The following is a 22,884-nucleotide window of genomic DNA, read 5'->3' as shown; positions in this document are numbered from 1 at the left end:
GCAGGTGGATCGAGATTACCTTGGACCAGTGGGTTCTCGCCATCATCCGAGAAGGGTATTACCTGGACTTTCTTCGGCTCCCTCCGGACAAGTTTGTGGAATCTCCTTGTTCACCCCTCAAGAGGGCGGCACTGGAAGCGACCTTGCGGAGGCTCCTGTCCCTAAAAGCCATAATCCCAGTGCCTGCATGGGAGATAAATTCTGGGCATTATTCCATTTATTTCATAGTACCCAAGAAAGAGGGCACTTTCAGGCCCGTCCTGGACCTCAAGTCAGTCAACCGACACTTACGGGTCCCCAGCTTTCGCATGGAAACTCTGCGGTCAGTCAAGAGTGCAATACAGACAGGGCAGTTTCTCATATCCCTAGATCTGTCAGAGGCCTACTTGCATATCCCAATCCATCGCGATCACCAGCGCTACTTGCGCTTCAAAGTCCTGAACCAACACTTCCAGTTCCAAGCTTTACCCTTCGGGTTAGCCACTGCGCCGCGGACCTTTACCAAGGTCATAGTAGTAGTGGCGGCGTCACTCAGGAAGGAAGGAATTCTCGTCCATCCCTACCTGGACGATTGGCTGATCAGGGCGAAGTCACCGGAGGAGAGCCACCAGCCTCCGGTGTTATCAGAGTTATCTCTTCTGGAAAGCCTAGGATGGGTAGTCAACACAAACAAGAGTTCCCTACAGCCTTCTCAGTCGCTGGAATACCTAGGAGTCCGATTCAACACCCAGGAAGACAAAGTCAGTCTGACCTCCAAGAGGAGATCAAAGCTCTGGAATCGTCTGCAGGCCCTGCTGAGCGCCACCCGGCCCACAGCTTGGGATTACCTACAGGTCCTCGGCCTCATGGCATCCACTCTGGAAGTGATACCATGGGCGCGGGCTCATATGAGACCATTGCAATGCGCCCTCCTATCTCGGTGGAGCCCACGATCCCAGAACTACACCGTACACCTACCTCTACCAGCCAGAGTGCGGAATCAGCTACGGTGGTGGTTGCAGCCCGGCCAAATGAGCCGGGGGTCAAGAATGTCCTCCCCAACCTGTACCCTGCTCACTACAGATGCCAGCCTGAACGGAAGGGGAGCACACTGCGAAGAACTAACCGCTCAAGGGCGGTGGAACATCAACCGACTAGAGGCACGGGCAGTCAGGCTAGCCTGCCTACGATTTGCCCACAGACTTCGAAACAGAGCGGTCAGGGTGATGTCGGACAACGCCACCACGGTGGCCTACATCAACCGACAGGGCGGAACCAGAAGCAGACAGGTATCCTTAGAAATAATGCCCCTGATGGCTTGGGCGGAGGCGAATCTCCAGGACATCTCCGCCGTCCACATCGCCGGGAAGGACAACACCACGGCAGACTTCCTCAGCAGAGAAAGCCTAAACCCGGGGGAATGGCAGCTGTCGCCCACAGCTTTTCAGATGATTGTGGATCAGTGGGGGACTCCGGGCATGGACCTACTAGCGGACAGGTCCAACGCTCAAGTACCCAGATACTTCAGTCGCAGACGAGATCCTCTCTCCCACGGGATTGACGCTCTAGTACAGCCATGGCCTCAGGGGATCCTGCTATATGCTTTTCCTCCATGGCCCCTGCTGGGCGCCATCATACACAAGATTCAGCGGCACAGAGGCCTAGTTCTTCTAGTGGCCCCGGACTGGCCAAGAAGACCCTGGTACGCAGACATGAGAAGACTGCTGGCAGGGAATCCACTACCCCTGCCTCCACACAGGGACCTGCTGCGGCAAGGTCCCATCCTCCACGAGGATCCAGCTCAATTCTCTCTTACGGTCTGGCCATTGAGAGGGCTAGACTGAAGAAAAGGGGATACTCGGGGCCGGTGATAGATACACTCCTCCGAGCACGCAAGTTCTCCACATCACTAACATATATAAGGATCTGGAGAGTATTTGAAGCCTGGTGCGATACTCACAGCACCAATCCACATGCCGCTAGAATCCCTATCATTTTGGATTTTCTGCAAGATGGTCTTCAGAAGGGTCTGTCCCTCAATTCCATCAAGGTTCAGGTGGCAGCGCTATCCTGCTACGGTCCCAGGACTGAAGGCAGCAGCATTGCCACACACCTAGACGTTTCACGTTTCCTGAAAAGAGTCAAACACATTCGCCTGCCACTGAAGAGGCCAGTGCCCCTGTGGAACCTCAACCTAGTTTTGGAATTTTTAGCGGGACCCGCCTTCAGACCCCTTCGAGGCCTGTCCCTCCGTTTGTTAACCTTGAAGATGGTGTTCCTGCTGGCAGTGTGTTCAGCTCGCCGCATCTCAGAGCTGCAAGAGCTGTCCTGCCGTGATCCGTTTCTCAGAATCACTCCAGAGGCTATCCATCTTCGCACGGTTCCTTCCTTCTTACCCAAAGTAGTCTCACACTTCCACCTCAACCAAACCATATCCTTGCCAACCACGGAAGGTTTGAAGAAGTCGGAAGAAGGTCGAATATTGCGCCATCTCGACATCGGCAGACTGCTGTCCAGATTCCTGGAAGTGTCAGAAGCAGTACGAAAGACGGACCACCTGTTCGTCCTTCACTGTGGGAAGAAGCAAGGGGAAGTAGCCTCACGGGCAGCCATCGCCCGCTGGATCAAAGAAGTTATCAAGGCGGCCTACGTAGAAGCGGGAAAACCACCACCTCTACGGGTGGTGGTTCATATATAGGGCATCACTCTACCAGAGCGCAGGCGGCCTCTTGGGCAGAAACTAGGATGCTGTCGCCGGCAGAGATATGTAAAGCGGCAACGTGGTCCTCCAACCATACCTTCTGCAGATTCTACCGTCTGGACGTCCAGGCCAGGGAGGACACAGCATTTGCGAGGGCAATCCTAAACGGACCTCGGGCAGCCTCCCACCCAGTCCGGGAGTAGCTTTTGTACATCCCACTTGTTTTGAGTCCATCTGCTACACGCTAGGAAATGTAGAGATTACTTACCTGATAATCTCGTTTCCTTAGTGTATGCAGGTGGACTGAGCATCCCGCCCGGCTGCCGGTATACATGGGGATTCACCAACTCACGGTAAGCCATGTTTTCATATATAGGGCATCCACCCTGCCGGGTGTTGACGCCTTCCGGTTGAGGACACTGGCGGTCTCCAGCTACTATCAATTGGTATGGGTAATCCTGTTCATTTAATCGATCGGTCAGTCACACATATATCCATAAAGCTTTTGCAAGGAAGATTACTGAATTGCTGCACTTCCTGTGGGGGTATATGTACCTCGTGCTGACGTCAGATCCATCTCCAACTGCTAGCACGAGCACACTATACCCACTTGTTTTGAGTCCATCTGCATACACTAAGAAAACGAGATTATCAGGTAAGTAATCTCTACAATATATTTGATTTCACAAAACTTCAAAATAAAATGTGAATTTTATACTCCTGAGATCCCAAGCATATCCCAACAGTAGCTGTTTTCGGTAAGAAGCTTTCATCTGAGGAACTCATGTCAACTCCAATTTGCATCAGTATCAAAATGGTCTCAAAATACTTGAAGATCTCAAAACAATAGCTCAAGCACACAGGCCAAACTATACTGATGCCAATGTTCAGGGAACGTTGCAAGGGAAAAAGCTTATTAAAGTTCAGAATTGTATTTCTGGGATTTTACTATAAAACATGTTGTAGGATTTTACAATTTCTTAAATTGTATTATCCCAGGACAAGCAGGATGCTAGTCCTCACATGACATCATTGATGGAGCCCTGGTACGGAAAACTTTCTGTCTAAAGTTTCTAGAAACTTTTGACTGGCCCTGTGAGGCCACTGAGCATGCCCAGCATGCCATGATATTCTCTGCCACAGGGGTCTCTCTTCAGTCTTCGTTTTTCCGCGCTGCTGTGGGCATCGTGGAGCAGGAGCCTTGTGAGTTTTCTCACAGTATTTGCTGACTAAAAAGTCACTTATTTTCTCATTCATTTACTCCCACAAGGGATCTCTCTCTGATTTCCACTGGCTGGTGAGTGATCGCAGTCTCGTTTTTACTCAGAGTAAAAACTTTTTCTCTCATAATTTTCCCTCATTTCATCGAAGGCTGTCGATTGAAAATGGCTTCCGGATTTAAGAAATGTCCTATCTGTAAAATGTCCATTACAGACCCACACCTCGAGTGTGTTCTTTGTTTGGAGGACAAGCATGATGTCACAACCTGCCCTAAATGTGCAGAGATGACTCCGAAAGGAAGAAAACTTCGTCAGGAAAAGATGGAGCATCTATTCCATCTGCAGCTTTTGCCTTCTCCCTCAACATTGACAAAATCGTCTCCGGCCGGAGTCTCAAAACGATTAAAATTGAAAAAAACGCTGTCCGAAGGGGTTGGGAGACCATCCATTGCCAACGACATCGTTAGCATCGACGAGGTCAGTAGTCGAGCACCGACCGAAACACCGTCATAGACATCGACACTGGAGCTTCTCTCCCCGGAGGCACCGATCGCTAAGCGGCCAAAACTTCAGGAAACACCGCTATCCTCGAAGCAGGGGCCTTCACCTCACGAAGAGTTGTACCTTCACAGGGCTCTGTGGAAGGAGTATCGACGCCTCCACCGCCACCGCGTTCTTCTGCTCTGCCTGGACCAGCTGTTCCGCAGGAATTGTCGGATTTTATCCGGCAAGCGGTGGTCCAGGCCCTTAAGGAGCAGATGCCCATTCCGGCGCCCGCACCAATGCCGGTAATTCCACTGAAGCTGTTGACTACACCGATGCAGACTACTCCGAGGCCGGCACCAACACCCATGCCAACGATTCCGTCGATGCCGGTGCCTACACTGTTGCCACAGCCTAAAGTAATACCGGCACGACCATTGATGCCACAGACGCCATCTTCGATACCAGACCCAATACCATCGATGCCAATGACACCTGGGGACCCAGGGCATCTAGAACTGGCAATATATAAACTCCTAATGAAGAGATTTGAAGAGGTAGTCTGTGCTCTTCCTCCCAAGCCCCGGAAAGAAGAACCTGCAGGGATACCCCTCGATGACCCGCAACCAGGTCCTTCAGGCCTTCCTTGTCCGCCTAGATCTTCTCCAATATCTCCTCCTCTAAGATCCATACGATACTTGGGATGACGGGCAAACAGACACTTCATCTGAAGATTTCATGTCAGATCCTTCACCTCCAGACCCAAGGAAGAAATCTCCACTGGAGGATTTATCATTTCACAAATTTCATCCAGGATATGGTGGACACCATACCCTTCACCTTGATGACAGAAGAAGATTCAAGGCAACAAACGGAGGTTCTCCAATTTGTGGACCCTCCAAAGCAGGTAGTAGCCATACCTGTCCATGACGTCCTTTTGGACCTACAACATAGGCTTTGGGAACATCCATGCTCAGTGCCTGCTGTAAATAAAAGCATGGACACAACTTATTTGGTGCAGTCTGCTCCTGGCTACCAAAAGTCACAGCTTCCACACCAATCGGTGGTGGTAGAATCTGCACAAAAGAAGTCAAAGAGGATAAGACCACATTCCTCCACTCCCCCAGGAAAAGATCACAGATTCTTGGATTCCCTGGGAAGGAAGGTTTTTCAAGGAGCCATGTTAAATACTAAAATATCTTCTTACCAATTATACATGACTCAATATCAAAGAAATCTGTGGAAACAGATGCAAGAGTTTATACCATCATTGCCTGAGTAACATCAAGAAGCAGCCCAGGCAATTATCCACAAGGGACTAGAGGCCCGGCAAGCACGAAGTCCATGCTGCCTGTGATGGCTTTGAAACAGCATCCAGAGTGGCTGCATCTGGAATAAGTGCAAGACGTTGGGCAAGGCTTAAAGCCTCTGACCTCAGGCCTGAAGTTCAAGAAAAATTAGTTGACCTTCCATGTCTTGGCGATAACCTTTCTGGTTCCAAAGAACAAGATGCGGTTACTCAATTGAAAGAGCACACAGAAACCCTGCGACAACTTTCATTGATTCCGCAGGATCCAGCTACACAATCAACTCATAGGCCTCAAAGAAAAGAACCTAGAAGGCCTTTTATTGACAGAGGTGTTACTACCCTCCAACATCAAGGGGCAGGTCTTCTAGACCGCAACAAAGAGCTCAGCCCAGACAACCTAGGGCAGCTAGGCCTCAACCTCTGCCACAGACGGGACCGGCTGCTGGCTTTTGAGGCCTTTCTCAGTGACCAAAGCCATCTGTCCAATCCTCATCCAGAGCTTCCGGTAGGGGGTCAAGTATCCTCCTTTTACCAACCATTGGTTACAAATAACAACAGACCAATGGGTACTTGCAATAATATCTCAAGGTTACCAACTCAGTTTCCTCTCAATTCCAAGAGATTCTCCTCCGAGACCTCTTTCTCTAAGCGAAAATCACATAATCCATTTACAAGTAGAATTATCCACCCTTCTGAGAGCCAGAGCTGTAGAGCTGGTGCCCTGGACTCAGCAGGGCAGAGGATTCTATTCCCGTTATTTCCTCATTCCAAAGAAAACCAGAGGCCTACGTCCCATACTAGTCCTCAGAAATCTCAACAAATTTCTGAAGAAATAAAAGTTCAGGTTGCTCTCTCTAGGCACCATGCTTCCACTTCTTCAAACAAGAGATTGGCTTTGTTCTCTGGATCTTCAAGATGCTTACGCTCACATTCCAATATTTCCCCCTCATCGCAAGTATCTGCGCTTCATAGTAGGCCATCAACATTTCCAGTACAGAATACTACCATTCGGACTTGCCTCTGCTCCCAGAGTATTCACCAAATGTCTGGCAGTAATAACAGCACACTTACTCAAAGAAAGTGACCATGTCTTTCCCTACTTAGATGACTGGCTCATCAGAAGTCAATCTCAACAAGGAGTTCTGGCTTCTCTCACTCAAACAATTACTCTACATCATTCCATGGGTTTTCTCATCAATTATCAAAAGTCCCATCTCACCAGCTCCAATTCATAGGAGCAGAATTGAACACCATCCTCTCAAAGGCCTTTCTACCCGAGGATCGGGCAGAGACACTTTCCCTACTGGCAAACTTGATTCACTCAAAGAAACAAGCAACAGCTCATCAGTTTCTAACCTTGCTAGGCCACATGGCATCCACAGTTCATGTCACTCCGATGGCAAGATTAGCCATGAGGGTAACTCAGTGGACTTTAAGATCACAATGGATCCAAGCCATTCAACCACTGTATTCTCCAATTCAGTAACCCACCAGCTACGTTCATCTCTACTTTGGTGGACAAACAAGGACAATTTGAGCAAGGGGCCCTCCCTTCCAGCAACCAGTCCCACAGATAACTTTAACTACAGATGCATCCACCTTGGGTTGGGGAGCTCACATAAATAATCTCCAAACCCAGGGTACTTGGACAAAACTCAAAGCAACATTTCAAATAAATTTCCTGGAACTTCGAGCTATACGCTATGCTCTGCATGCGTTCAAGGACTGCCTTTCTCACAAGACTGTTCTGATCCAAACAGACAACACAGTAGCCATGTGGTACACCAAACAGGGAGGTAAGGGCTCGTATCTCCTTTGTCAAGAAGCTGCACAGATTTGGGACTGGGCCCTGACACACTCAAAATTTCTCCGGGCCACTTATCTGGCAAGCATTCACAAAGTAGCGGCACATCAACTCAGTCGCCAGTTCCAACCACACGAATGGTCCCTGGATCCCTTAGTAGTGACCAGGATATTTCAATGTTGGGGACAACAGACAATAGACCTTTTTGCGTCACGCCTGAATCACAAAGTGGACAAATTTTGCGCTCTACACAGACAGAATCACCAACTAGCCAAGGACGCCTTTGCTCGCTCTTGGAACTCAGGCCTTCTATATGCGTATCCTCCGATACTGCTCATAACCAAAACTCTAGTGAAGCTACAACAGGACAAGGGGTCCATGATACTCATAGCCCCATATTGGCCTCGACAAGTATGGTTTCCCACACTTCTAAATCTCTCAATCAGAGATCCAATTCGACTGGGTGTAACTCCCACTCTCATAACTCAGGATCTCATAACTCAGGATCAGGGTCGGTTGCGCCATCCCAACCTTCAATCCCTATCCCTGACAGCATGGATGTTGAAAGCTTGATCTTCCAGCCATTCAATCCTTCAACCAATGTATCTCAAGTGCTTATAGCTTCACGTAAACCTTCAACACGAATTATTCTTCGAAATGGAAAAGGTTTACTGTGTGGTGCACGCAAAAGAATATTGACCCTTTCTCCTGCCCCACAACTTCTCTGCTAGACTACTTATGTCATCTTTCAGATTCTGGTCTCCAGACATAATCTGTAAGAGTACATTTAAGTGCAATCTCAGCTTACCATAACAAAATGGGAGATGCACCAATATCTATACATCCTCTTGTCAGTAGATTTATGAGAGGTTTAATTCACCTTAAACCACCAATTCGGCCACCTATCACAGAATGGGACCTGAATTTGGTCTTAACAAGACTCATGCGTTCTCCTTTTGAACCCATGAATTCCTGTGATCTTAAATTTCTCACATGGAAGACTTTCTTCCTTATAGCAGTTACATCGGCTAGAAGGGTTAGTTAGTTACAAGCACTTGTCACGTATTCACCCTCTACAAAATTCCTACATGACAGAGTGGTTCTTCGTACACATCCAAAATTCCTTTCCAAAGTTGTTACGGAATTCCACTTGAACCAATCTATAGGTTTGCCCACATTCTTTCCAAGGCCTCATTCTCACCAAGGGGAACGGGCCTTACATACCTTGGACTGTAAGCGTGCGCTAGCCTTTAACTTAGACCGCACTGCAGTCCACAGGAAATCCACTCAACTCTTTGTATCTTATGATCCAAACAAACTGGGAAAAGCAGTGGGTAAACACTCTATCCAATTGGCTAGCAGATTGCATACAGTTTTGCTATGAAAAAGCAGGCCTTCCTCTCCAAGGGTGAGTAAAGGCGCATTCAGTAAGAGCAATGTCAACCTCAGTAGCACACTACCGTACAGTGCCAATTATTGATATATGTAAAGCAGTAACATGGCGTTCTCTTCACACCTTTGCAGCTCATTACTGTTTGGACAAAGAAGGATGACAAGATTCAACATATGGACAATCTGTCTTAAAGAACTTGTTTCCAGTTTAATCCCAACTCGTTCTACATCCAATCTGCTGTGATCTTCGGCTGCCTCATTTTCAACAACAATACTTCACTGTTGCTTCATTGCAAAATGACTTGGCCTCTAGCTTGCTAATCACCCATATGTGAGGACTAGCATCCTGCTTGTCCTGGGATAAAGCAGAATTGCTTACCTTGTAATAAGTGTTATCCCAGAACAGCAGGATGTAGTCCTCACGAAACCCACCCGCCACCCCGCGGATTTGGGTCCGATACGTTTCATTTTATTTTTGCTAAAGCTTATTGCTACGTACGAGACTGAAGAGAGACCCCTGTGGCAGCGAATATCATGGCATGCTCAGTGGCCTCACAGGGCCAGTCAAAAGTTTCTAGAAACTTTGACAAAGTTTTCCGTACCAGGGCTCCATCAATGATGTCACCCATATGTGAGGACTACATCCTGCTGTCCTGGGATAACACCTATTACAAGGTAAGCAATTTTGCTTTTTAAATGTAGTTATGCCAGCTATCTTTTGTGCATGCTCATGACATATTAATACAGTGACTTTCATACAGATTCACATGTACATGTGCATCAGCATGCATCCAGATGTGGCAATTTTATAACATGTGCACAATAACATGCGTGCACAATTTTGTAAGTGGGAACACACAGCTGCATAAAGTTAGATTTGAGCCACACAAATGGGATATTTTAACCAGCGTGTCATGCTATGACTGGTTTCACCAGTTTATCCACCAGTTTGCCCAATTTACAGCAAGATCCTTCACACCCACCTGATTTTTTAGCCTGCATTCTACCCACTTACCCCAGACCCCTTAAACCCCTCAGGGATGCCAGTATTATTTTTTTTAACTTATACCTCGTCCATAGCAGAAATAAACTTACATAGTACTGGACCTGGGTGCGCATCCAAGTGTGTAGATAATTGGATGCACATCTCTTGACCTTTCCTCAGAATGCCCATGCTCTGCCCATACCACACCCTTTTTCTTTAAGGCAAGATGTGCGCGCATTGGCACATGCTCGCACATCCCCTTATTTTATAAAATCGGGTGGATGTGCCAGATGGGTGCGCATCTCTTTTAAAAAGGCATAGAAATCATTCTTTTCCACCATAATTTAACTATGCTCCCATGGTTGTAATAGAACCCAGTAATTATGCTTCATGACCCTATTATGCATTAAATTCTATAGAGCCTTGGTGAAGATTTTTTTAAATCTTATGCCATGCATAACGGATACATCTTTTTTTATCTGAAATTTATTAGCTTTATTTAGAACACAAATTTATAATATTACTCATTGTTTCACATTTGCAGTTCTCCCAGCCCGAAAAGCAAACACAAGGCTAAGGAGAAGAAACGGAGAAGGTATGAAAGCAAAAGGGGTTATGTTTATGTGAAAAGCTTCCCACTTGAAGTTTATATCATCATGGTGTTACAGCATGATCTCATAACAGGCAGCAAATGGGCAATCAGGCTAAAGTAATTGCATGCTCCTACTAGATATGCAAGGAAATCTATTTCTTTAATAGTGAGAGTTTGGAGCCATAAGGCTGCAGGTTCATTTATTAAAATGTCTGCTTGGTGAGTTAAGTACAGCACTGCACAATGATACTAGTAAGTATGTAACTGTCATGCACACCATATTTTGTGAAAGTAAATGAGGATAAAACAGATTTGAACACAATTATAATACTTTTTCAGTGTTGGTTAATTGTAATCAGATTAGGTCTCAATTTGTGGTTTATCCTTCATGAACCTCTGACTTTGAAGATCTGCAGTTCCTGGGAATAATGTAACACCATAACTTGTAACAAAACAGAGCTCCCATATCATTCCACCAGTCCAGATAGAGGTTTTTTTTTCCTTCATACTTACTAGGTGGAGATCGAGCTCTGCCAGCCCCCTACGTATATAGGGCCTTGTGCAGCCTCAAATCTCTAATGTTGTCTGTCTCCTGCAGATGGTAGACAGATGCTCTTGTGCAGCTGTGATTACCCAGAGGAAGATGTTTGCTCAAGGGACATGTTTCTAAGAAATCACTTCTCCATTTGAGCTAGTGGGGGGAGGAGGGGAACAGAGAATCTGTGGCTTCTGACCTATCCTGGCCCTTTGGCTGTGGGTTGGGGATTTGATAGCCAAAGGTTCTGGTTCCCTCTAATCCCCCTTTCTCCCTGCCACCTCTACCTTTTGATGGGCAGCAGCTAGATCTAGAGGTTAAAAAGAAGGCAGCCTTGCCTGGCAAGCTTAACTTCTAGAAAACCTTTGTTGCTGCAGCACTTAAGCTTGGGGAAAAAAAAGGCAATGGGTTAAATGACAATGAAGACTATTCATAGTTTTTTTTTGGGTTTTTTTTGGCTGAGTTAGCTATTCCATTCAGAGCCCTGGCCGCATATTCTGAACAGCAACTTTGTCAGACTGGAGAAGGCAATCCATGCAATTGTAATGGTGGCTTCAGCTCAGCACGGGAAGCTCTTCTCAGCCTATGGGTTCTGTCGAATCGAGATCTTACCATCAGTTATTTCTGTTCTATGTCAGGAGGTCCACAACAAAGGTCCATGTTGTCATTGGGGGAGGGGAGTCATCCCTGTGGAAAGAAAGCTCAAGAGATTTTCCTCAACGTTGACCTTGAATACCTTTGCAGACCCCTCTTGGAGTGGAGGGTGGGGAAACTTAGCACAGCAGGGATGGCAACCATTATGGAGATAAATTGCCTCATGCAGGAACTTTTCCTGGGCCTGCGTACCGTTTAATACCCATGGTTTTGGATTTGTTCCAGTAGATTGAGGGGGGTCTTCCTTACCCCCTTTCTTTTAAATTTGGCCACCAAACCTGCTGCCTTAAGCAGAGGTTTCCCTCAATTCTCCTTCCTCAGTGCTCCCTACACAGGTTGCTCTGAGCACCGTAAAACACCTAAAAGGACCCAGATGATCTGGCTGTAAGCTCGACATCTGAGTTTTCTGCAAGTGGACCTCGGGATCCTGAAAGGCCTGGAAAAGGACTGTAGGAAAGTGAAGCTGGGGAGTTTCCTGTCGATAGCAGGGCTGAATTAGCCATGCTGTCTGAGTGTGCGTCGCGACTGGTCAGTAGATGGAATTTTCTCAGTTAGTACAGTGTTTTGAACTGTGTACGGCTGCGCGGTGAGCTTCCCGCATGATTGCCTTGTTACCTCAGTCTTTTTTTCCGCGAGCAGTCTGCATGCGGGGTTTTTCTCCTCCTCTTCTCTGAAGAGATTTTTCTCACAATTTTTTTCGATTTTCTTCATTTTTCTTCTGGGCAGTGATGGCTCCTAAACCATCAGGATTTAAGTACTGCCAATGCGGTAAAATTATGTCCATTACAGATGGACATAATTACTGCTATATATGCCTGGGACCGGAACACGACCGAGTATCATGCCGAGACTATGGTCGTATGTCCCCTGTGTCCCCGTCCCCCCCTCTCCCCCGGGCCCAAAGGCAATGCACAGAAAAAGTTGCGTGTTTAAAAGGTATCGTCCACACAGTCTTCGCCGAGACCAACAAAGAGACCGAAGAAGACACCAGCTAAGAGATCTGCTTCGCTAGCGGGTGCCTTGGCCAGGTCGGTCATACCACCAGGGCCAGTGAAGGGAATTGAGGCTGCAACTCGTCTTCCACAAAAAGCCCCTCATGAGCCGCTCGGGTTTCAGGCCATTGTACCCGCTCGCTCCCGCACCTCAATGCCAAAAATGTCTGAGCATAAAAAATCAAAACGAACGAAGCATTCGAAGAACGGCGTGTCAGCACAGGGATGTGTGCACAGCTCAATGCACACGGGTCGGCGCACAAAGGCGAATCTAAGCGTACAGCATCAGAGCATATATGCCACACGCTGCATCGAAGCATGACGACTCAAAACGTGTGAAGCTCTCGATCCAACCTCGAACTCCGCACATGCTGCCAGTCTTGACGCAGTCTACACTGCACAGTCAAAAACATCTTAAAAAGACACAAAAACGAAACATGTAAGATCATCAAAACCTCGTGAGTCCAATTCCGGCCAACATGTGGAACTAGTCTCTGTCCATGGCTCCAACATCTCCAGCGAGGGTTCTGAATCTGATGGGTCTTCATTTAGTAGACCACAATCCCCTCGTCTTCTACATAAGTCATGCCTGCCTCCTGAAGACTTGCTTATAGCAGCACTGCCTCCAGGACTTTCACAACCTCAACATCTCGCATCTAAAACAATGTTACAAATTATGCAGGCATTAAATACTTTTTTCCCAAATCAGGAGTCTGCACATCCTCAGCCTCCACTTGCACCTTCTCAACACGGAGAGTAAGTGAGCTACAAGCCTTGGTTCACTATTCCCCTTATTTAGAATTTTACCATAATATAGTCACTCTTCGGCCTCATCCTACTTTTCTTCCTAAGGTATCAACTTTTCACATGATCCAGTCAATCACACTGCCAATCTTCAAACCTAAACCTCATCATAATGACCGGGACAGACTTCTACATTTTTTAGACTGTAAAAGAGCGTAGGCTTATTACAAACAAAGGACTCAATCTCAATGCAGACCATCTCAACTGTTCCTCTCCTTTAACCCTAATAATCCAAGCCAGCCGGTTTCCAAGAGAACCATTGCTAGTTGGTTATCCCAATGTATTCAATTCTGCTACAATAAACATTCTCTTGCTTTGGACAACAGACCTAAAGCACACAATATATGCGCAACAGCAGCATCTGTTGCGCATTTGAGAAAGGTTCCACTGCTGGACATCTGCAAAGCGGCAACTTGGTCTTCTCTTCATACCTTCACATCTCACTACTGTATCAAACAGCAAACATCTTCCGATGTAGCTCTGGGTTCAGCAGTTCTGTCAACCCTAAATAATGAGTAAGACTGTCTACCTTTTTTGAAGGTTAGTGTCCTCAATGCATAAAACATATTATATGGACACAACCCGGGAGCTTGGGACTCCCAGACAGCATGGCTAATTCAGCCCTGCTATCGATGGGGGAAATAAGCAAGTTTGCTTACCATAAACAGTGTTTCCGTAGATAGCAGGATGAATTAGCCATGCGTTCCCATCCCACCTCCTTAGACAGTCTACAGATTCTCCCAAAATATTTTCCACGTACATCTCGCTTGGCTACAAGAGACTGAGGTAACAAGGCAATCGCGTGGGAAGCTCACTGCGCAGCCGTACAGAGTTCAAAACTCTGTACTAACTGAGAGAACTCCTCCTACTACCCGGTCGCGACACGCTCCCAGACGGCATGGCTAATTCATCCTGCTATCTACGGAAACATCGTTTACAGTAAGCAAACTTGCTTGTATTCCCATCTGGGGAAAATAGTGCAGATATGGTGGTTCCTCTCTTCAAAAGGACTGGAGAGAAAGACTTTGCAGTTCTTCTGCATTCTCCTCCCATGCTTCATCCCAAGCCCACCACAATCTGCATGTTCTTTCCACTGAGACCCAGGAAAAGCTGCCATCAGTCTTCCAAACTCTGGAGATCCTTGTCAAAGCAGAGAAAGAAGAGAGGCAGTGATTTCTTCTCCATTGGCAAGCAGTACTGTATTCAACCACAAAAGTAGGTGACATCAGATGGCACTAATGCAGTGATGGCGAATTCCAGCCCTCAAGTGCCACAAACAGTCCAGATTTTCAGGATATCAACAATGAATAAGCATGAGAGATTTGCATGCACTGCCTCCATTGTATGCAAATCTCTTATGCACATTCATTGTGAGCTCAGAATGAGCTATGACATAGCCGATAACATCTGCCCGTTAAAGTCCCTCGAGCTAAACCCTACCAGGAACTCAAAAAAACCCATGGTTCAATGGGGAACTAAAAAAACTCAAACAGGATTTAAGATCAAAGGAAAAGAAATGGCGCAAAAACCTGTCTGCCCCTTTGCAAGCGCCTACAAATCAGCACTACACTGCTATAGAACATCCATACAAAAAATAGAGACTACCATGTGCCAAAAATCCATAAGTTCCAATACAATGCTAAAGCCCTTTTCACTTTAGTCTCCGAACTCACAAAAACAGCCCCCCCCACCAATTCCCGATATCGAAGCCAAAAGCAAATGCGATGAACTAGCTCTCTTCTTTCAGGACAAAATTCCCAAGCTTCTCCTTAGATTCCACTCTCCTTCCCCACATCTCCCCACCACCAAGTGCTACCTTCCAACCACTCCTGATCATCCCCTGGATTCCTTTGAAATTACCACCCCATCAGAAATCAAATCCATCCTTCAAAAAATGAAACCCTCCTCCCACCCCTCCGACACCATCCCCACAAAATCCTTACTAACCATCCCAAACATAATTTCCCTCCCTCTAGCGAGCATCATCAACTGCTCGCTTACTCATGGACACGTCCCAGACACACTGAAAACAAGCTACCCTCAAACCCATCCTTAAGAAACCTAATATTGACCCCATGAACCTAGCTAATTTCAGGCCTATCTCTAACCTCCTGTTTATAGCAAAAATCATGGGAAAGGGCGGTGAACCTCCATCTCACGGATCACCTGGAAAGAAAAAATCTGCTATTCCCTTTCTAATTCGGCTTTCGTAAATTTTTCAATACCGAAACTCTACTTATCTCCCTTACAGACACCCTCCTCACTGGATTAGATAAGGGCCAAACTTTCATCCTTGCTCTACTTGACATTTCATCAACTTTCGACACCATCAACCATAACATCTTACTAGATAGACTCTCAGAAATAGGCATCAAGGGAATAGCCCTTAACTGGTTTAAATCTTACCTCCACAATTGAAATTACAAGGTTGATATTGACTACAAAGAATCTAACCCCATAAACCTCACACGTGGAATGCCCCAAGGTTCTTCCCTCGCCCCCACTCTGTTCAATATCTACCTCCTGCCCCTCTGCAAACTCCTCGCCGATTTAGGCCTTACTCATTACATATACGCATTCGATGTCCAAATAGTCATCCCCGTAACAGAATCACTCCGCAAATCCCTTAAGATCTGGGATAACTGCCTAGCCTCAATTAATCACCTCACCAGCCTCAACCTCGCCGTCAACACAACCAAAACAGAACTCCTTGTTATCTCACCAGACCATCACAACAGTCCTCAACTTGACTCACCAACAGCCAAGGTCCAACAGGTCAGAGACCTAGGAGTCACTTTAGACAATCACCTAAACCTAAAAAAATTTATAAACGCTCCCACAAAAGAATGCTTCCATAAACTACACATTCTAAAAAAACTAAGACCACTCCTCCATCCCTATGATTTTTGCTCAGTTCTCCAGGCCTTACTTTTCACCAAGATTGATTATTGCAACACTCTCCTCCTAGGCCTCCCTGCTACCTCGATCAAGCCGCTCCAAATGCTTTAGAACGCGGCGGCCAGAATCCTCACCAACTCCCATAGAAGAGATCACATTACCCCCATACTCATGGACCTTCACTGGCTCCCTATACGCTTTAGAATCCTTCACAAGTCTCTTACTATTATCCATAAAACCTTGCACAACCCAGACATCCAGTGGCTGAATAACTCCCTGCAATATCACACATTGAATAGACCCACGAGAATGGCGTATAAAGGATCCCTCTTCATTCCACCCCCCCCCCCCCCCCCCCAAACTCTTCCATCACACAGCCACGAGAGAACTGGCCTTCTCCATTGCTGGACCAACTATGTGGAACTCAATGCCCACCCACCTGCGCCAAGAACACTATACCCAAACATTTAAAAAAAAAAACAAAACACCTTTCCTAGCGTGTAGCCAGATGGACTCAGAACAAGTGGGTATAGTGTGCTCGTGCTAGCAGTTGGAGACTGATCTGACATCAGCACGGGTACATATACCCCCACAGGAAGTGAAGCAACTCAGTAACTTCCGTTTCCAAAGCAGTTTGGAGCTCCTGCACGCTCGCTGAGCGTGTTTTCCAAATCTACTTTCTATTTTCTACTTTCTACTTACAAATTTCTCAGAAGACAAGCCCCGCACTCCTGCGGTGATACCCTCGGGTCCCTCCCCCAGTTGAGTTTCCCGGGGTGATTTCCGCGATCCCTCGGAGGTCTACGCCTCGGTCCGGTGGCCGAATCGCGGCAGGGATCTAGCCCCCGAGCGAGAAGGGCTCGGGCCTGGCTGAGAGGCGCCTCGGTCCCGGCGTGGACTTAGCTTCGAGCGAGACGAGTTTGGTGGCTTAGAGGCAGCGGGTGCATTTCCTCAAGCGCGGCGGTGAAGGTATTTCCCCTCTCCCCCCGCAGCCGGAGACCGCCCGGGTTACAGCCGGGAAGCGCCGAGGATCAGGTGAGGTGTACATCTCAATCTCGCAGTGGACAGTCCTCTGCAGCTTCCGGTTCTCCCAGACCTGCTGTATCAAGGGCCTGTTTGGAGGACTTCGATCGCTTCTGTCTAGCGGCATGGCTTTTGAAAGGCAGAGGTTAACTCGCAAAGGCTATTCTCTGGCTGTGGTAGCTACGCTTCTCCGATCGCGTAAGGCTTCTACCAATTTCACAAATGTTAGAGTATGGAAAGTTTTTGAGTCTTGGTGTTTGGACCGTGAGGTTGCTCATACCCGGGCCTCTGTCAGATATTCTGTTTTTTTACAATCCGGTCTTTCTAAAGGGTTGTCATGTAGTTCTCTGAGTGCAGGTTGCAGCAGTTGTTTGCGTGGTTCCATCCAGGGTGTAGTGTTAGCGGCACATCTGGATGTAGTTCGATTTCTTAAGGGTGTGAAACACTTGCATCCTCCACTTTGGCATCTTTATCCGTCGTGGAGTTTGAATTTAATCCTCACTGCCCTTTGCTTGGCACCTTTTGAGCCTTTGAAGAGAGAGACTCTAAAAGATCTTACCTTAAAGGTGATTTTTCTGGTGGTCATTACTTCGGCTCTTATTTAATATTTGTAGTATTGCCTTTTCATAGGTAGGGTTATTACTGTTTGAGTGTATTCCATAATACAAGCGTAACTATGTGCAGATTAGTTTATGTGCATTACTGCAGATCCCTGTATGTACCCAAATCAGTCCAGACTCTTGGGATGTACCAGAGCTTTTTTACCTGGGATGGGATCTGGAGAGGCCCGCTCGAAGCACTCCGTCTCCAAAACCTCCTGAAACTGGAGCCTGGACATGTAATCTGTATTGTCTCACAAAAGTATGCAGAGATTTCCACATAGCCACTCTGAAAATTTCCTGCGGTGATACCATCTGACACTCTGCCCAAGACGCTGCTTGTGAACGTGTAGAGTGGGCACGTAGATCCGTAGGAAGGGATCTACCACGAAGGAGATAGGCCGAGCTATAGTAGCTTTGGACGCCTGCTGTCCTCGTTTAGGACCGTTCCACAGCACAAAATGATGGTCAGTTACACGAAACTCATTGGTAACCTCAAGGTAATGCAGCAAAGCTCTGCGAATGTCAAGCTTCCGCAAGTCGCTAGCCAAAGGGTCCGAATGGTTTAAGTCCATGAAGGCTGGCAGCTCCACAGATTGGTTGACATGAAAAGAGGAAACCACTTTCGGCAAGAAAGACAGAACCGTCCTTAAAGAAATGCCTGAGTCCGAAATCCGCAAAAAGGGTTCCCTACAGGAAAAACGCCTGGAGTTTCGACACCCCAACCTGAGAGACTGGCATCTGTGGTGACCACTGTTCAGTGGGGCACCTCCAGGGGAACTCCTCGGGTTAAATTGTCTGTCACTAACCACCAATTGAGACTGCCTCGCGCTGTCTCCATAGGTGGTAAAGGTAGATGAAAAAGCTCGGAGACTGAGTTCCATCGGAAAAGTAATGAGGACTGTAAAGGTCTCATATGAGCAAAGGCCCAGGGTACCAGTTCTAATGTTGCAGCACAGCTTTTACTCCAGAGATTTGCTTGGAGATACCCAGTCATTTTTCATCCAAGGCAGCTAAAACTATCGCTTTAATGTTGGCAAATTTTGGATCTATTTGCGGCCTCTCTACACCTCGCTCCTATCCTGGGAGGGTACTGGACGTGTAGCAGGATTTGTGGAATGCTAATTAACAGGTAAAAATTCATCCTTCCATTCTTTCCTGCTATTCCAGTCCATATCAGTCTATACCAGTGGGAAGTACCAGAGCCCAACTACTTGGAGGAGGAGGAAGTAAGGGCCGCCTAGAGCACTTCTGCTTCATAAGCCGTGTCCTCCTTTGCCAGGACATCTAGCCTGTAATGTCTGACAAAGGAATGCAAAGATGCCTAAGTGGCTACTTTGCAAATATCTGTCTGCGGAAGCAACCGCCATCGCCTTTGTCAATGAGGAAGACTACAATTTGGTGGAATGAGCACAGACCAGCTCTGGGGCCCGCAGGCCTCTGAGCAAATGTGCTGAAGAGATGGCATCCTTAATCCATTTGGCTAAAGTTGCCTTGGAAGCTGCTTCCCCCTTCCGCAGTCCTCCAAGCAACACACAAAACCTATCTGATCCACAGAAGGCATTTATCGCCTCTTAAATACCTGATAACTATCCAAACATCAAGTTACCATCCAAACATCAAGGAACCTTGGCACTCCTCAGAAAATGCTGGAAGCACCACCAACTGGTTAACTTGTAAATCAGATAAGACTTGCAGCAAAAATGAAAGAACTGGACAAAAGTTCACTAAATCAGAAGATTTCACGAGGAAAGGATCTCTACAGGACAAGGCTTGAATCTTTGAAATGTGGTGAGCTGAGTAGATGGCCATCTATTTACCCTGTTTCCCCGAAAATAAGACAGTGTCTTATATTAATTTTTGCTACCAAAGATGCGCTAGGCCTTATTTTCAGGGGATGTCTAATAGAGCTGCTGGCTGCCCCTGCGTCAGCCATGCCTCACCAGTGTGCTGTCAGAGAGAGGTAGGAGTGTGCAGCATTCATGGTAGTCAGCTTGGGCTGACTCTGCTGCTTTTGAACCTCTGCACACTGCTTGGAAGGGGTCCCCCGACTGGTACTGCCACCATCCCCAGATGTCAGTAATCTTGCTGCCACTGTCACTGATGCCGCGTGGCTATTGGGGAGGCGCCGGTTACTGCTACTGACACTGAAGCCCATTCTGCTGCCTCCTCTGTGCAGGCCCCGTGGGCTTCTACTTCCTCCATGCTGATCTCGTACATTGTGAGATCCGCATGGAGAAAGTGCTACTCTTGCACATTCCCAAAGATTACATGTGCCAATCACTAAAAAGTAATTTTTTTTTTTTTACCTTTGCTGGCTGATGTTAGTTTTCTAATCGGTTGGTCACAGGCTTTTTTTTTTTCCACCTTCCCTTTCTTATTTTTTTGCCAATTCCTTTTATATTGTCCTTTTTTCTTCCGTATTTCTTTTCTCTCCATCTTCTTCCCTCAAACACAGTCAGGTTCTCATTCTCACATGCATTTCTCTCTCTCACACACACACAGACTCTCACTGTCACATGCTGTCTCTCATACAATCATTCATACACACAGCCTCTCACTGGCACATGCTGTCTGACGCTCACACACACAGGCTCTCTCTCATTCCCACATGCTGTCTTGCTCAAGCAAAGGCTCTCACCGTCACACGCTGTCTCTCTCACACACACAGAGGCTCTCACATGCTGCCTCTGCAAACATTCAGATCCTCGCTCCCACACACAATCTCTCAACTCATCTCATACACGCACGCACACACACTCTACAGACCCTCAGCCTCTCTCTCACCTCTGGGCCATCTCTTCGCGGGTCGCCGCAGGATGGGCTCTGCAGCGGCCCTGAACTTCTCGGGCCTCTTCCTCTTCTTGGGCCGCTGCGACTTGGGATTCGCAGCAGCCCGCGGCGGCTCCTCTTCTGCACGCGCTGATGCTCTCTCCTTCCTGCCCATGCGGCTCCGGCAACGTTTACTTCCGGGGCCGCACAGGCAGGAAGGAGAAAGAGCATCAGCGCATTCGATTGCGCGATCTTTTTCTTCGGGCAAGGAGGCTCAGCGGCCGCATGAGCCTCCTTGCGCCCGGGCGCATCGGCTCCCCTCCGGATACCACTGCTCGCGTCTGCCCCTAATACTTTGGAAACTTTATTTTAAAAAAATTTAAAAAAATGACGTCACAGGATTGACCGGCCCACCGGGGGAAGCCCGATCCCCCGATAGGTCAATCCGCCCCTGTTTACAAGGGATGTCTTACTTTCGGGGGAGGTCTTATATTTAAGAATTCGGCAAAATCCCTACTAGGTCTTATTTTTGGGGGATGTCTTATTTTCGGGGAAACACGGTATTTATTTATTTAAACATTTTTGTTTCTCCTATAACGAAATAATCAAGCTAGGCATTGCCTAGCCATCATCTTTAGCATCTTGAGCATGCTTCAGAGGCTCAAAGGGAGACAATACCAAGGCCTGCAGAACCATAAACACTGGTATTTTATGCAGATGATTTACAGATCTGACCAGGTTTTCGGCGGTGCGGTTAGAATTTTTTGCCTTCCAGATCTTGCCCTACTTTCAACCGTTCCATTTAATTTCCATTTCTTAATGTTTCTGACAGTTGAAATTGCTAACTGGACGTGTGTAGAGAGATTTTTAATAGCCCCTCTGCTTTTTAAGTATGAACTGCAGTATCTTAATTTTCAAATTCTCTCACAGCTGCTGTTTAGAGGAGCCCATAGTTGTTGAATTTAGACAGAATAGCAATCACAAAGAAAAGCATTAGCAGTAAATTTGAGATCATTCAACATGCCCTGGTTTACAAATGATGCTCATTCCTGTCAAGATAAGCACAAAACAAACCTATTTGAGAAACTGCCCTGGGAAATTAGAAGGATCAAAGTATTTGTTCACCCTTGGAAATTGTCTTCACCTGACTAATTGAAGGCCTAACAAGTCGATCAACTTTATGGGACTCCTTAAATTAAAAAAAAAAAAAAAAAAAAAAAGTAGTAATGAATCAACTGGAAGAGTGTTTAAACTTATGTACATGCCATATTCACTGTTGTATTATTTTCAATGTGTTTAAAATTAGCAAATAGTAATTTTGTATTAAAAATTGCAGAAAGATGTGTAACTTTTGTACCATACAGAGGTGGTCAGCTTCTATTCACTTAGGAATCCATTGAAGTATAGTAGTTTGATTAGGGGTACAGTACTTTATATGTATGCACATGTATGTAAACAATTCAACTGGAAAACAATATCAATATGCCTCCATTCACTTCCCTCCCCCTGCAGCTTTTTGCTCGATTTTTCATTCCTCAGTACATTTATAATTGTACATTTTTTTTAGTTCAGCTGATTTGTTTTAAAAGGCACTATCTGTGTCCTCAGGTCACGCAGTACATCTCTGCCTCAGAAGAAGCAGCATGATCGGTCTTCCTCCTCCAGCTCCTCCTCCTCTTCTGATAACTCACGCAGCAGGTGAATAAGATAACAGTAACATAACATGAGAATGAGCATGGAGAGCAGACTAGACCCCTCACCCAAACAATACAGCATTAATATCCTATGGATATAAGGCTCCACAGAATCTATTTTAGATACTAAAACAGCAGAGTTTAATATGAACAATTAATTTTGTTGCAGATTGACATTTCTTTAGCTTGCTGTTACTGGGAGGTGGTCAATCATAATATTTTCATGTATCAATAGGAGGGAAGATGGTCTTAAATTTTGTGTTTAGAAATTCAGAGCAATACTGTTTATATAATCACAACTCATGGGCATGACACATGCATTTAGTAGCTCAGTGACCAGGTTCCAGAATAAAATGTGCCAAAAAGTTACTTTGGGGGTTGGAATTAGCTTTAGAGATGATACTAAAGTTTTGCTTAATTTGCTTTTGTTTTTTAATACATTGAGGAA

At 46.5% G+C, this 22,884-nt stretch overlaps 1 protein-coding gene across 2 annotated transcripts in view; it reads left to right on the top strand.

Moving 5' to 3' along the window:
• Window positions 1–22,884, top strand: part of SRRM2 (serine/arginine repetitive matrix 2) — a 225,768-nt gene that overhangs the window by 155,829 nt on the left and 47,055 nt on the right. For both annotated transcript variants that reach the window (XM_029606781.1, XM_029606782.1), the window contains 2 exons: window positions 10,418–10,468; window positions 22,351–22,440. In XM_029606781.1, the coding sequence (XP_029462641.1) occupies window positions 10,418–10,468; window positions 22,351–22,440 (141 nt within the window). The remainder of the gene's footprint in view (window positions 1–10,417; window positions 10,469–22,350; window positions 22,441–22,884) is intronic.

The sequence above is a fragment of the Rhinatrema bivittatum genome, chromosome 6 (assembly GCF_901001135.1).
Source record: "Rhinatrema bivittatum chromosome 6, aRhiBiv1.1, whole genome shotgun sequence".
NCBI classification, from domain to species: Eukaryota; Metazoa; Chordata; class Amphibia; order Gymnophiona; family Rhinatrematidae; genus Rhinatrema; species Rhinatrema bivittatum.
This window is presented reverse-complemented; position numbering and strand designations above follow the sequence as displayed.